The 14,067-nt window shown below is 72.9% G+C and overlaps 4 protein-coding genes across 4 annotated transcripts in view; 3 read left to right on the forward strand and 1 right to left on the reverse strand.

Annotated features, from left to right (window-relative positions):
• Window positions 1-1,606, reverse strand: part of AURANDRAFT_60846 (hypothetical protein) — a gene marked incomplete at both ends in the record, with an annotated part of 3,667 nt that extends 2,061 nt beyond the window's left edge. Inside the window, 3 exons of the mRNA XM_009034322.1 lie at window positions 23-808; window positions 885-1,355; window positions 1,391-1,606. Coding sequence (XP_009032570.1) covers window positions 23-808; window positions 885-1,355; window positions 1,391-1,606 — 1,473 coding nt within the window. The remainder of the gene's footprint in view (window positions 1-22; window positions 809-884; window positions 1,356-1,390) is intronic.
• A 138-nt stretch (window positions 1,607-1,744) lies between these two features.
• On the forward strand, window positions 1,745-3,925 carry AURANDRAFT_60847 (hypothetical protein; the record flags this gene model as incomplete). Its single annotated transcript, XM_009034174.1, has 1 exon — window positions 1,745-3,925. One exon carries the CDS (start codon window positions 1,745-1,747, stop codon window positions 3,923-3,925), a length of 2,181 nt encoding a protein of 726 aa, XP_009032422.1.
• An 867-nt stretch (window positions 3,926-4,792) lies between these two features.
• Window positions 4,793-6,901, forward strand: AURANDRAFT_60848 (hypothetical protein; the record flags this gene model as incomplete). Its single annotated transcript, XM_009034175.1, has 1 exon — window positions 4,793-6,901. One exon carries the CDS (start codon window positions 4,793-4,795, stop codon window positions 6,899-6,901), a length of 2,109 nt encoding a protein of 702 aa, XP_009032423.1.
• Window positions 6,902-12,112: 5,211 nt separating this feature from the next.
• AURANDRAFT_18609 (hypothetical protein) lies at window positions 12,113-12,520 on the forward strand (the record flags this gene model as incomplete). The annotated part of the gene is made up of 1 exon (XM_009034176.1): window positions 12,113-12,520. A coding segment is annotated over one exon (408 nt), but the record flags the coding sequence as incomplete, so codon positions are not given.
• Between the last annotated feature and the right edge of the window lie 1,547 nt (window positions 12,521-14,067).

Genomic DNA, 14,067 nt, shown 5'->3' on the forward strand with positions numbered 1-14,067 from the left:
GAGGGCAGGCCCGCGACCAAACCGCGGCCGCGGCCGCGTCGACGGCCGCGTCGCGGAGCGCGTCGCCGAGGTCCAGCGCGACGACGCGCAGCGCGAGCGCGTCGCGCGCGGTGTCGTCGGTCGGCGCGTCCGCGTTCTTGAGCCCCGGCCAGGCGCCCGCGGGGAGGAGGTCCTCCTTCCAGCCGAGCGCGCTCGCCGCGGCGCCGACGGCGAGGAGCGCGCGCTTCTGCTCGAGGACCGCGACCTTGCGCACGAAGAGCGGGCCCGGGTGCACGGTCTCCAAGTTCGACGCCAGGCCGCCGCCCTCGCGGCGCCCCGTCGCGCCCGCGCGGCCGAGCTCGACGGCGTCGAGGCGGACGCGCGCGCCGCGGAGCGCGTCGCCGCCGGCTTTCGAGACGAAGACGACGGGGCAGCCGACGGGCCGGGACCCGTCGCCGCGCGCCATGCGGATCAAGCCGTCGCCGTCCTCGTCGTTGGCGATGATGCAGAGCCCCGCGCCGGCCTCGGACGCGCGCGCGGCCTTGTCCTCGAAGCTGATGCCGCCGCCGCGGCGGACGAGTAGCGCGGCGCCGCCGACGTCGTCGTTCTCGAAGTCGCCGCCCGTGTCCGGGTCCGCCGTCGCCACCGCGAGCTCCGCCCCGGCCGCGAACGACGCCTCGAGGTCCGGCGCCCAGGCCGCGCGCGTGCACCGCACGGGCGTCGCCTCGCCGCCTCGGACCGCGGCGAGCCGCAGGAACGCGGGCGCCCGGCCGAGGCGGTCGAGCTCCGCGGCGCGGTCCTCGAAGACGACGCGCGCGAGGTGCCGCGCCTACCAAGCACGTCGGTGACAATATTTCGTCGTTTCCCCAGCTAAAAGCTCTCGAAAATCGTCACCGCCGCAGGACGCTGTGCCGCGCGCAGGCGCAGAGGCGCGCGAGGTCCCGGGCCGCCAGATGCGCGAAGAGCGTCCGCCGCTCCCGCGCGGGCCAGCTCTCGAGCCTGCGGCTTTCGCGGGCCACGTACGGCGGCGGCTCGAAGGCCGGGACGACGAAGAGGCCCGCGTCCTCGTCGACGGCCTCCGCGTCGCCCGCGTCGTCCGCGGCGGCGGGCGCGGCCCGGTCGTACCAGTGGCCCGCGCTCGCCTCCACGAAGCCGTCCTCGTAGCGGCCGTACCGGCCGTCGTCGTCGTCCGACGACGACGACGACGACGGCGACCCGGGCTCCGGCGCCAGGGGCGAGACGTCCAGGAAGTCGACGTCGGGCCGCGCGACGAGGATCGGCCGCCCGCGCGACGTCGTCACCGACGCCCAGCCCTCGACGGGCCTCACGACGCGGCAGCGCTGGCGGCCCCGGAGCGCGCGCAGCTCCGCGACGACCTCCGCGACGACCCGGGCGCGAGCTCCGCGACGACCTCCGAGTCGAAGTCGGCGCCCCGGCGGATCAGGATGGGCTGCGACCGTCTGGCGTTGATCTCGAAGACGAGCCAGGTCTCGCCTTCCGGCGGCCGAGGCGCCGCATCGCTCCGGAGGCCTCGGCGGCGGCGGCGGCGGCGCAGCCAGTAGGCCGCCGCCGCCGCGACCGACGCGGCCAAGGCCGCGGCGCCACCGCGGCGCAGGACGTTGCGCATCACTCCGCGGCGCAGGACGTGCGCATCAGTCCACCATCGTGATTTCTTCTGGGGGTGCAAGGTGCACAGTGATTTAATCGTTATTGAATTTTTATGCTCGCTATGGCGCTAGCGGCTGCCCTTGAGATGCGTTAAGAGATGCGCGGACCGATGCGCGGCCTCGCGCTGCTGCTCGCGGTCCGCGCCGCAGCGGCGGCCGGTGCGGGCGGCGGCGCGCTCGTGCTCGTGACCGTCGACGACGCCATCCTGCCGCTGCGCCTGTCCCTCGACCGCGTGGAGGCCGACGCGGCGAGCGCCGTGACCAAATTCGGCCTGGACGCGCGCGGCGTGGGCGCCTGCGCGACGGGCGACGCCGCGTGCGTCGCCGCGGCGCTCGTCCGCGAGGCGCGGACGCCCGCGCGCGCGGTGGCGTGCTCCCTCGACGCGCGCGGTACCGTCGCGGCCGACCGGCGCCGCGTCGACGTCGCGCTGGCCGTGGCGCGCGCCGGCGGCGCCAACGCGTCGGCGCCGTGGGCCGGCCGGCTCTTCGTCGACTACGGCGTCGGCGGCGACGCCTTCGCGGGCTGGGTCGACGTCTCGGCGGCGGAAGGCGGCGTCGTGAGCCTCTGGCTCCCCGGCCGCGGCGCGCGGGACCCGGGCGCGCTCGCCGCGACCTTCGCGGGCGTCGCCGACTGCGACGGCGCCACGTGGCTCCACGCGGCCCTCGCGCTCGACCTGCCCGGCGACGCCGACGGCGCGCCGCCGGGCGACGCGCGCGAGGTCGTCGGACAAAACATGCACGGCGCGGTCGTCGTCGCGCGGCACCCGAACCTGGAAGGCGGCCGGGACACGCCCGTGCGCCTGCGGCTGCCGGCGACGCGCGGCGACGTGTACCGCGAGGCGCTCGCGGCCGTGGACCGCTTCGGCCTGGCGTCGGTCGCGGCCGGCGGCTGCGCGGCGGCCGACCGCGCGTGCTTCGCGCGGCGGCTCCTCGCGGAGGCGGAGCGGCCCATCGAGGCGCCGCGGTGCCGCCTCCATTTCGACCGGCCGCGCGACGGCGAGGTCCTCGTGCTGGGCCACATCGACATGGAGCTGAGCGTCGAGGTCGAGGCCGACGGCGCCTGGTCGCGCGCGGGCCGCTTCGCGGGGCGGCTCTTCCTCGACGCGTGGCCCAGCGACCCGGGCACGGCGCTCTTCACCATGCCCCCGCTCCGCCAGTGGCTCGACCTCGAGCCGGAGCACGAGTCCTACTTCTCCGTCAAGCTCGCGCCGCCGCGGCGGAGGCCCGGCGGCGGCGGCACGACCGCGCCGCGCGTCTCGGGGACCGTGGACGTCAACGTCGTCGCCTACGGCAGCGTCGCGGGCTTCTGCGAGCCGACGTACCTCCACGGGACGACGCGCGTCACCTACCGGCCCTTCCACGAGCCCTCGCCGCCCGCGCCCGTCCTCGACCGCGCGGCGCTCGCCGCGCGGCCGGACCCGCGCGCGGAGCTCGGGCTGACCTGCGCCTACGCGACGATCCTCTACGACACGTCCGAGGACACGGGCTACGCCCACGGCCTGCTGGCGCTGCGGCGGTCGCTCGTCGAGGCCGGCGCGGCCGACCCGCTCTACGCGCTTCTCGGGGACGGCGTCGACGCGCGGACGCGCGCCGCGCTGCGGGCGACGGGCGTGCGCCCGGTGAACGTCTCGCGCGCGGCGCCGGGCGAGGAGTCGTCGGCGCTCCCGGCGCTCGGCCTGGGCCAGTGGGCGAAGCTCCAGCTCTGGAAGCTGCCCGCGGACCGCGTGTTGTACTTGGACGCGGACGTCGTCGTCCTGCGCAACATCGACGAGCTCTTCGCCGCGCTCGAACGGCGCGGCGGGCCGCCGGCGCCTTTGGCCGCCGTCGACGACTACTTCTCCGGGGGCGTGCTCTTCCTCGCGCCGAACGCCGCCGAAGAGACGGCGTTCGCGGACACGCTGGCGCTGGACTCCGGGCGCTACGTCTACGGCGAGCAGGACTTTTTGAACGTCCACTTCGGCGGCGCGCACGCGCGACTCGGCTCGGAGTACAAGTGCCTCGCCAAGGACGTCCCGGAGAATCGCAGCGCGCTCGCGTCGATCTGCGCGGTCCTGGAGTTCTCGAGCTGTCCGACGCGGTGGGGCGGCGCCTGGAAGCCCTGGCACGGCATGGCCATGCTCGCGGACCCGGACTTCAAAATATGCACCTTCCGGCCCACCGGCGACTTCGAGAACCTCGTCGACGTCTGGCGGGGCTTCCACGAACGAGCGCTCGCGGACCTCGCGGCCCGCGGGCTCCCGCCCCTGCCGGACCCGGAGCCCTACTCCCACGCGGCGTAGCACTTGCCTTAGAGGAACGACCCGATGGCGATCTCGAGTTCGGGAAGGGCGACGCCGAGCTTCTTGCGGAGAAGTGTTCGCAGCGTCCACAGCGTCTGCAGCAGCCGCGCGGCTTTTTCTCTCATGGCGTGGCTGGCGCCGTTATAGAAAACAGCGTCCTTCACCATCACCGTGCCCTCCCGCGCGAGCTGGGCAAGCGCCTCCATGCCGAGCGCCGCCGTGATTGCGACATAGACATCTTCCGCTTCCGAGCTGATAGCGGTCAGTTGTTCCGATTCGTCTACAGACGCGGCGATCGTGTGCAGTACGACCACCGCTAATGCGCTCGCGCTGCGATTCATACCGTTGGCAAGTTCGACCAAGGGGGTCACACTCTGGGCGAGCTTGACAAGTGGCTGTATATGCCTTCGCTTTTCGTGACCCCATTGTACGATGCGCGTCAGCGCGTACGCGGCTCTCGTTTTGGCCTCGGCGCTGCCGGTGTCGGCGAGCGTGACGAGCGCTGGAATTGTGGTGGCCAAGGCGACGGCGACGCTCATAGGAAGAGGTCTGCGCATTTCCGCGAGGCCCATCAGCGCCCAGACAGCTTTCATTTTGGCAGCCTCACTTCCATTCTCAACGAGCTCGATGAGCGGCGGGATGGCGCCTCCCGCCACGATCGCTTCGCAATAATAGGAGCTGTTGAAAAACATCATCGCCATTGCCTGCTTCTCCTCATCATCGCCGTCTCGCAAGAGGCGCACTCCTGCAGCCACATTTGCTTCCAGGCCGTCTCCCATGCCGAAGGACGACAAAAAAAGTTCAGGGAACGACATTGAGGTTTCGCTGGTACGCTTATGGGAGCTAGGCAGCCTCCGCTGAGCAAGTATGCGGCCGCTCTGGCTGCTCCTCGCCTCGCTCGCGGCCGCCTACGAGTTCCTGGCGGACTGCGGCGCGGGCGGCGACTGCGGCGACGCTGCCTGCTTCCTCGACCTGACGGCCGTCCAGCTGACGACGCGCTACCTCGAAGTGTCGCTCGAGTTCGTGCGCGTCGCCGACGGCGCGCGCGAGCCGTTCCGCGGCAGCGGGAGCCTCGGGCTGTGGGCCGTGGCCGCGGACGACGGGTCCGAGTGGCAGCCGCCCTACCGGCAGGACGAGGTCCGGGGCGCGGGCACGCTGAGGCTCTGGGTCGACGGGCTCCCGGACCTCGGGGGAACGCTCCACGCCAACTTCGGCGGCCTCAGCGAGCGCTTCTGCAACGGCTCCTGGTTCTACGCGCACGCCGCCGTCGACGTGACGAAGGCGACCTTCGCGGACGACGTGGCCGTCGCCGAGGACGCGACGCCGGTCGGGACGCGCGTCGGCCGGCAGCGCGGCGGCCTCGTGCTCGTCGACGGCGTCGGCGAGGAGCCCAACGGCCTGCCCATCCGCCTGTCCCTGCCCGCGACGCGGAGCGCGCTCGTCCGCGAGGCGCTCGCGGCCGTCGAGCGCCACCGGCTCTGGGCGCGGCCCCTCGGGGACTGCGGCGCGGGCGACCGGCTCTGCGTCGCGGAGCGCCTCGCGGACGAGGTCGTGCGGCCCGTGCCCGAGCCGCGGTGCCGCCTGCGCTTCGACCGGCCGCGCGACGGCGAGGTCGAGAGCCTGTCGCAGCTCGACGCGGAGCTATCCGTGGAGCGCTACGACGACGGCTCCGGCGGCTGGGTCCGCCTCGGCCGCTTCGCGGGCGAGCTCTTCGTCGACGCCTGGGCGAGCGACGCCGGCACGGCCCTGGGCACCTGGGCGCCCATGAGCGCCTGGATCGACGTGCCGCCGGAGGACGAGGGGAACTTCTTCTTCCACCTCGTCCCGCCGGCGAGGCGGCCCGGCGGCGGCGGGTCGTCGCGGCGCGGCGCGCGCGGCGAGGTCACGGTCAACGCGGCGCTGCGGGGCCGCATCGAGGGCTGCGGCGAGCCGGGCTGGCTCCACGCGACGACGCGGTCCGTGTACCGGCCCTTCCACGAGCCGGACCCGCCCGCGCCCGTCCTCGACCGCGCGGCGCTCGCGGCGCGGCCGGACGCGCGCGCGGCGCTCGGGCTGACCTGCGCCTACGCGTCGATCCTCTACGACACGTCCGAGGACACGGGCTACGCCCACGGCCTGCTGGCGCTGCGGCGGTCCCTCGTCGAGGCCGGCGCGGCCGACCCGCTCTACGCGCTCCTCGGCGACGGCGTCGACGCGCGGACGCGCGGCGCGCTGTCGACCGCGGGGCTCCTGCTCGTCGACGCGGGCGGCGCGGCGGCGCCGGGCGAGCCCGCGGCGGCGCTGCCCATGCTGGGCGTGGGGCAATGGGCGAAGCTCCAGCTCTGGAAGCTGCCCGCGGACCGCGTGTTGTACCTGGACGCGGACGTCGTCGTCCTGCGCAACGTCGACGAGCTCTTCGCCGCGCTCGAACGGCGCGGCGGGCCGCCGGCGCCGCTGGCCGCCGTCGACGACTACTTCTCCGGGGGCGTGCTCTTCCTGGCGCCGAACGCGGCCGAAGAGCGCGCGTTCGCGGCGACGCTGGCGCAGGACTCCGGGCGCTACGTCTACGGCGAGCAGGATTTCCTCAACGTCCACTTCGGCGGCGCGCACGCGCGCCTCGACGCGCAGTACAAGTGCCTCACGGAGAGCGTGCTCAAGGGCGAGCGCGACGCGGCGACGTGCGCGGTGCTCGAGTTCAGCAGCTGCCCGGGCATGGACGGCATGATGGCCTGGAAGCCCTGGCACGGCACGGCCATGTTCGACGCGGCGTTCGAAGTCTGCGGGCGGCGGATCAACGGCGACCTCGCGGCGCTCGCGGCGCGTTGGCGCGGCTTCCACCGCCGCGCGCTCGCGGACCTCGCGGCCCGCGGCGCGTCGCTCGCCCCGGCGCCGGCCTACGGCCGCTACCCGAGCCACCGCGTCGCCAAGTACCGGGACGAGTGGTATGGGAGAGCGAATTCCACGTTCCCCTACGAAGACTTGTTAACTTCAAGATGAAGTAAATTGTATCCAAACGAAGATTGTAACTGTGTGGCTGGCCTCTCGCGCGCCGCCGGGGAAAAAACCACGGCCTGCCGTGCCGTGTGCTGCGTCGAACCACACCTGGAAGTCGTGACGCGTCCCTGCGCGCGTCGTCGTCGTCGCGCGGGCCATGGCGTGCCAGCCGCCCTGCGCCGTGAAGAACTGCGACCCGGCGCTCGTGGCCATGTTTCGCTTTAACGTGTCCGGCGCCCTGAAGAAGCTCGACCCCATCTCCGCCGCGGAGCTCGACGCCGTCAAGTTCGACGTGAGCAAGCTCTCGACGTACGGGTCGCCGCTCATGAGCGACGAGCACGGCAACGTGCCCTACATGGACATCGTCAACGCGCTCGTCGCGCTCATGGAGAGCAACGAGTCGGAGAAGGCCGCGGCCTTCTTCGGCGACGCCATGAAGCTGTCGCTGATCCTCACGAACTACCGCAAGGACGGCCGCATCGAGGAGCTCGAGGACGCGCTGGGCTCCAAGGAGCTCGCGCTCAAGGACGCGCTCGACGCGCTGGCCCTGTCGAGCCGCGACGACCTCGAGGCGGCGCTCAAGGAGCTCGAGAAGTACCCGCCCATGGTCAAGGACCTGGAGGCGCTGGTCGAGTCGATGAAGCAGGAGATCGCGACGAAGGACCAGCGCATCCTGGACATGAAGGAGCAGGTCGCGAACGTCCACAAGATCACCGTCGCCAAGGAGCGCGCCGAGAAGCAGGTCGTCCAGCTCACGACGAAGCTCGAGGCCGTCACGGAGCTCCTCGCGGCCAAGGCCGCGGAGCTCGAGCGCTCCGAGGCGCTCCGCCACGACGCGATCGCCAAGCTCGCGCGGCAGGCGACGGACGAGGTCAAGCCCGGCTGGGAGTTCTCCTTCTGCTCCGCGAGGGAGGAGCCCGCGCCGCCGGCGCAGCCCTACGACCTCAACGAGGTCCCCACGAACTGACCGGGCTCTAAGCGACGGCCGCGTTCGTCGGAGGAGGGGGCCTCCGCGGCCGCGGCGGCGGAGCGCGCTCGCCGTCGCGAAGTCGCGGTGGCGGCACGCCGCCGCGTCGTTGGCGTCGTCGCGCGGGTCCCCGTGGTCGCGGAGGTACTGGGCCTGCTGCGTGTTGGGCGTGAAGTGGCCCTTGAAGTCCGCGCCGTTTCTCGCGTCCAGCGCCGAGTAGCAGCAGACGCCGCGCTTGATCTCCATGCCCTGCTCCGTGCTGAAGTCGCGGCGCGCGACCGCGAAGCGCTCGCGCCAGAGGCTCGTGTTGAAGAGCGATCTATGAAGCACGCCGAACGATGTTTCGTCGTTTTCCCACCCGACATCTCTCGAAAACCGTCGCGGCCGCGGGACGCCGAGCGCGACTCCTCGACGGCGTCGAGGTCGTAGATGCCGCAGCGCGCGGCGTCGAGCGCGTCGGACGGCCGCGGGTCCGGCAGGCCGTGGAGGACCATGCGGCGCGGCTTCGACGCCTGCGGGCCGCAGCACTTGCGGAGGATGGACCAGTAGGTCAGGTACTCGTGGATCCGCAGGACCTGCGCCTCCGTCACGGCCGGGAAGCGGACCGCGTGGTCGCGGATCGTCGCCACGAGGCTCGCCTCGAGGAACGTCGGGTAGGCCAGCTGCGTCAGCACGACGGCGCGGGCCGGCAGCGCGTGGCGGAGCTCGGCCGCGGGCGTCGCCGTGCGGCCCGTGAGGAACACGCCCGCGGCGGACGCGGACGCGGCCGCGTCGACCTCGTGCGACTTGACGACGAGCGTCTGCGCGGTCCGCGCGAGGCCGTCGAGCACGGCCGCGTCGACGTGGCCGCGGAAGATGCAGTTGACGGCGCCCGTGTAGGCGTCGGAGCCCAGGCCGCGGTTCACATGAGCGAGGAGGCAAACCAACATGAACTGGAACGTCGACGCCGTGCGCGTCGGCCCGTGCGTGAGCAAGAGGTCGAAGTCCGACGCGTTGACGGGTGGCTCGGCGTTCGTCGCCATGAGCAGCCCAAAACCATGCTCGACGACGTTCGACGAAGGGTTTTCAGATTCGCAATCGCGCGGCGAGGTGCTTTGCTTGCTTCCTCAATATCAACCTCTTGCGCTACTTGCACCACGATGGAGCGAAATAATTTGGCACCCCTCGGTGCCCACGCCGCCGGCTGCTAGGTGCCGTCGCGCGCCCGCGCGCGCAGCGTCCCACTGCTCGGTGCGCCGTCGCACGCCCGCGCACGCGACCCGACGCCGTTCGGGGCAGCCCGCGCCATGGCGACGGCGGCGCTCGTGCGCGTCGTGGCCTGGAGCGGCGCGTGCCTGCTGGCGACGCAGGGGTCGGCGCGCGGGAACGTGCGCGTGCCCTACAGCGAGCGGAAGCGGGCCCACGCGGCGGCGGCGCGCGGCGAGGGCCGCGCGCGCGAGGAGTTCCGGCGGCGGGAGCGCGCGTCGCGGTACCCCGCGTACAACGCGAGCGCGGGCCCCTACGACTGGGCCGCGGCGATGGCGCGCCTCGACGCGCACCGCGACTTCGACGTGGCCCGCTACGACCCGGCCGCGGCGAGCGCGCGGCTCGCGGTCCAGCGCGCGCTCCGCGACAAGCTCCACACGGTCTGGGTCTTCAAGGGCCGCGTCCTCGTGCACAAGAGCTACCTCGGCGAGATGAAGCGCGAGCTCCACCTGCGGTTCCTCAAGTCCGTGCTCGCGGGGCTGGGGTCCGCGAAGCGCGACGTCGGGAACACGGTCTACTCCTTCGACGAGGGCGCGTCGGGCCCGAGCAGCTGCGACGACCACCTGCCCGCGCTCGCGATCGCGAAGAAGCGGGGCGACGGCCAGTGCGGCGTCCTCGTGCCGAACCCCTACTTCGGCGACGTCTACAAGACCTGGGCGCCGGAGTTCAAGGGCCTCCTCTTCCAGGGGAAGCGGCGCGACTGGGGTTCCCGGAACCCGCGCCTCTTCTGGCGGGGCAAGATCCGGGGCCACGACGCGGTCATGGACGAGCTCCGGGACTGCGAGCGCGACGCGGGCAACTTCGCGCGGCTCCAGGCCTGCAGCCTCACGTCCCTGGACCGGACCCTCTTCGACGTGCGGAGCACGTCGTGCGAGCCGCGCGTCGTCCGGAGCCACACGCGGGACGTCTGCGGCGACGTCTTCGTGCAGACGCCGCGCCTGCGGGAGATCAAGGGCGGCCACTGCCGCCCCATCCGCGGCGACTTCGTGAACCACGGCAAGTTCAACACGTACCAATTCCTCCTCGACCTGCCGGGGTCGACGACGGGCTCCTACTCGCGGAACCTGAACCACCTCTGGCTCCTCGGCGCCGTCGTCGTCTTCTGGCGCGGCCCGTTGCTCGAGGCCGACGGCGCCCTCCAGTGGTACACGCCGGCCCTCGCCGACGGCGCGACGCACGTCGCCGTCGACGTCGACACGGCGAAGCCGACCTTAGAGGCGATCAAGCGGACGCCCGCGTGGCGCGACGCGCTCCTCGACAACGCGCGGGGCGTCGCGACGCACGTGCTCTGCGCCGACTGCCTCGCGTCCTACTTCGTCGGCGCGCTCACGCGGCTGAAGGCGCGGCTGCCGCGGCTCGACCGCGCGCTGAACCCGGCGGCGTACGCGCGCGCGGACCGCAAGGCGGGCAACGCGACGAGCGCGCCGTCCCTGGCGTCCCTGCTCCGCGAGGAGCACTGCGACCGCTACCTCAACCTCGTCGAGGTCGTCTCGGGCAAGCCGCGGCGCGCGCGCGGCCGCGGCGCGGGCGGGCCGGGCTGGTCCGTGACGACGCGGCCCTTCGCGGCCGGGGCCGACGCGTGCAAGAAGCTCGCGGCGCTCGCCGAGAGTTCCTAGTATGTTTTAGAGCGCCGGCTTCCGGGCGACGAGGACCTGGTGGTAGGGGCAGTACGACGGCGGCTCCGGGGGCTGGAGCCAGAGCGACAGGATCTCGTAGCCCAGGCAGCCCGCGACGGCCTCCTCCATGAGGTCCCAGTCCCAGATGTGCCAGTGGAGCACGTTCTCCCGCGCGGCGCCGCGCTCGTCGGTCGTCTCGCGCCGGATGATCGCGCGCCGCGCGTCCGTGTCGGCCGTGACGTTCAGGCCCCAGGGGTCGAAGTCGCGGTCGATGTCGTCGAAGGTGCGGACGAAGAGCTCGTGGTAGTGGCGCCGCAACGGGTCCAGGCCGCCGCGCGCCGCGGCCGCGCGGATCGCGAGCAGCTCCTGCATGGACGCGGGCGTCCGGTGCTTGTCCGTGCAGTTGAACGCCTGGGGCAGCACGAGCACGAGCAGCCCCTCGGGCCGCAGCACCCGGTCCCACTCCCGCAGGGCCTCGAGGGGGTCGAGGAAGTGCTCGAGGTTGTGGCTCGAGAGCAAAGCGTCGTACGCCGCGTCCGCGATGCCGTGGAGGCGCGCGCCGTGGCGGAGGAAGGTCCGGCCGATGGGCGACCCTTCGGGCGCGTAGGGCGCGCCGTCGACGGCGTCGGCGTCGCTCCGCGGCGCCTGCGCGGACGTGGAAAACGCCGCGAAATACTCGTAGAGCGGCCGCTCGACGACGTTGTCGGCCCCCGCGACGTGCGCGTAGATGGCCGTCGCCGGCGTCGGCCCGCCGATCTCCAGCAGGTAGCGGCCGTGGAAGGCGGCGAGGTCCGTGTAGCCGACCTCGGGGTTGCCGTCGTAGAACATGCCGAAGGTGCGCTGCGCGTAGGGCGCGTAGTTTGCGTTCGGGCAGGTCTCGCGCAGGAGCGTGTCGGAGCGCGCGGCGGCGGCGACGAGCAAGACAAGGCGCATGGTTTCTTGTTATTTAGGAGGGATCCATGCTCTGTGTAGCGAATCACCGTACCATTTGCGGCTGCCCGCTGCAACATCATCTGCTCCGTCACCTCATCATCCGCGACTTGCAAGATCTTGACCCGTCTCATCAATGAGCATTGGTCGAGCCCCGCGTGGAGGTGGTCGCGTCGCCGCGCGCCGTCGCCGACGCTTCATCATGCTCCGCGTCGCGCTGCAACGCGCTTGGCGCCCGACCGCCGGCGCCTTGGTCGCCGGCGCCGCGGCCGCCTGCGAGCGGAGGGACGACACAGCAGACGAGCGCTCGTGCAGTTCTGGTTCGACGGCGCCCAGGCGGGCTACGACAAGCGCTGGGGCGACCGCGACAGCGCGTGGTTCAAGCAATTCGAGTCGAGCGCCCGGTCCTGGGAGGCGGCCTACGAGGCGACGGCGTCATCGCCGGCTCCCATCGACGAGACGTCGGACGCGCTCTCGGCGCTCGAGGTCGTGCTGCGCCTCGACCAGATCCCGCGCACGCTCTACCCGAAGACGCCCCGGGCCTACGCGCGCGACGACCTCGCCGTCGGCGCCGCGCGCGACGCGGTGCGGCTCGGCAAGGACCTCGAGCTCGAGCCCGACCTCCGCGTCTGGATGTACATGCCGTTCCTCCACAGCGAGCGGCTCGACGACCAGGAGACGTGCGTGCGCAAGATGGACGAGGTCGCCCGGGCGCACCCGCCGGCGGCGCCTTTCCACGCGGCGGCCCTCGCGCACCACCGGGCCGTCGAGCGCTTCGGCCGACTCCCGGAGCGGAACCGGGTGCTGGGTCGCGATTCGACGAAGGAGGAGGAGGCGTGGCTCAAGGTCCACCCGACGGCCTGAGTCCTCGCCAAGTGTGATGCCCTGAAGCGCGCGCTCCAGCGCGCGCTCTGAGCGCTCTCGCGCTGAGCGTGAATCTGAGCGGCGATCGCACGAAACCTCCCCTCCCCCCGCGCGGCCCGGCGACGCCCGTTCCATGACTCGCCCCGGAAAAGCACTCGTGCACCGGAGCGACGATACACGCGTCCGCCATAGCCCGCGGCCTTAAAAAACTTGCCTTCCTTAGTAGTTCCGATGCGCGTCCCTCCCGGCCGCGCGCTTGCGCCGGTTCCGGTCGTCCGCGGGCCCGTCGTCGTCGTCGACGAGGATGGCGTCGCACTTGCCCCGGAGCCCCGCGACGCCGCGGGGCGTGCGGCCGAGGGAGTCCTTCGCGCCGCCGGACGCGCCGGCGTCGCGGAGCGCGGCCGCGGCGTCGCTCCGGCCCCAGGCGGACGCGAGGTGGAGCGCCGTGAGCCCGAGCTCGTCGGCGATGCGGACGTCGGCGCCGTGCTCGAGGAGCACGTGGACGACGCGCGTCGCGCCGGCCGCGGCCGCGTAGTGGAGCGGCGTCCGCGCGTGCGCCTGGGCAGGAAAAGAGAGATTCTACGTCGCTTCAACGTGAGTGTTCCGCGCGCGCGCGCGTTCCGGAAAAAGCATCCACGCTTCCAGACCGTTCCGAGAGATGATCGCTCGTCCCAAAATCAGCCAAAACGAGTGGAAAACGGCCGAGATCGGAGCCTTTGAAGTTGGGAATTTCGCTCTCTTTTGCTGCCCTGTCGGCCGCGTCCTCCGCGTCGACGTCCGCGCGCGCGGCCTGGAGCAGGCACCGCGCGCAGCGGCCGTGGTCCGCGTCGGCGTCCTTGACGCTGCCCGGCGGCGCCTTGTCCGCGCCGGAGAAGCGGCTTCGAGCGGCGTTGTCGGCGCCGCGCGCCGCGCGGTGCGCGTGCGCCTTGGCGCGCGCGGCCCCGAGCGCCACCAGGTGGAGCGCGGTGCGCCCGAGGCGCGGCGTGCGGTCGAAGGCGGAGACGGGGTCCCAGGGCGGCCGCGCCAGGGCGCCCGCGGGCGACCGCGCGCGGAGCGCGCCCTCGGCGCGAAGGGCCGCTTTCAGCCGCGCCAGACTCCCGCAGAGCGCGGCGTCCCAGACGTGGTCCAGGGCGTCGCGCTGCCCCTTGGACCGCGCGGCGTCGCGCGCGGCGTTGCCCTTGGCGTCGCGGGCCGCGGACAGCGGCGCCGCGAGCATGCGCTTGCCCAGGATTTCGTCGTCCCGGAGCACGTCGCGCGTGCCGAAGCGCGTCTCGCCGCGCGTCGTCGACGCGCCGAGCTCGTGGGCCGGCGCCACGACCATGGCGCCCCGCTGGCGGCTCCGGAAGGCGAGGGAGGACGCGTCGAGGCTCAGCGGCACGAAGCCGTCGAGCACGAAGGACCGGTCGAGGACCTCGCCGTTGCTCCGCGTCCGCGCGGCCTCCTCGTCCGGGATGCCGTAGGCCTCGAGATCCCGCGCCGCGCGGCCCGACGCCGTCACGTAGTCCCGGAAGTCGCCGTCGCCGCCGGAGCACCACGGGGATCCTCAG

The sequence above is a fragment of the Aureococcus anophagefferens genome (genome assembly GCF_000186865.1).
Source record: "Aureococcus anophagefferens unplaced genomic scaffold AURANscaffold_1, whole genome shotgun sequence".
In the NCBI taxonomy this organism is placed as follows: Eukaryota; class Pelagophyceae; order Pelagomonadales; family Pelagomonadaceae; genus Aureococcus; species Aureococcus anophagefferens.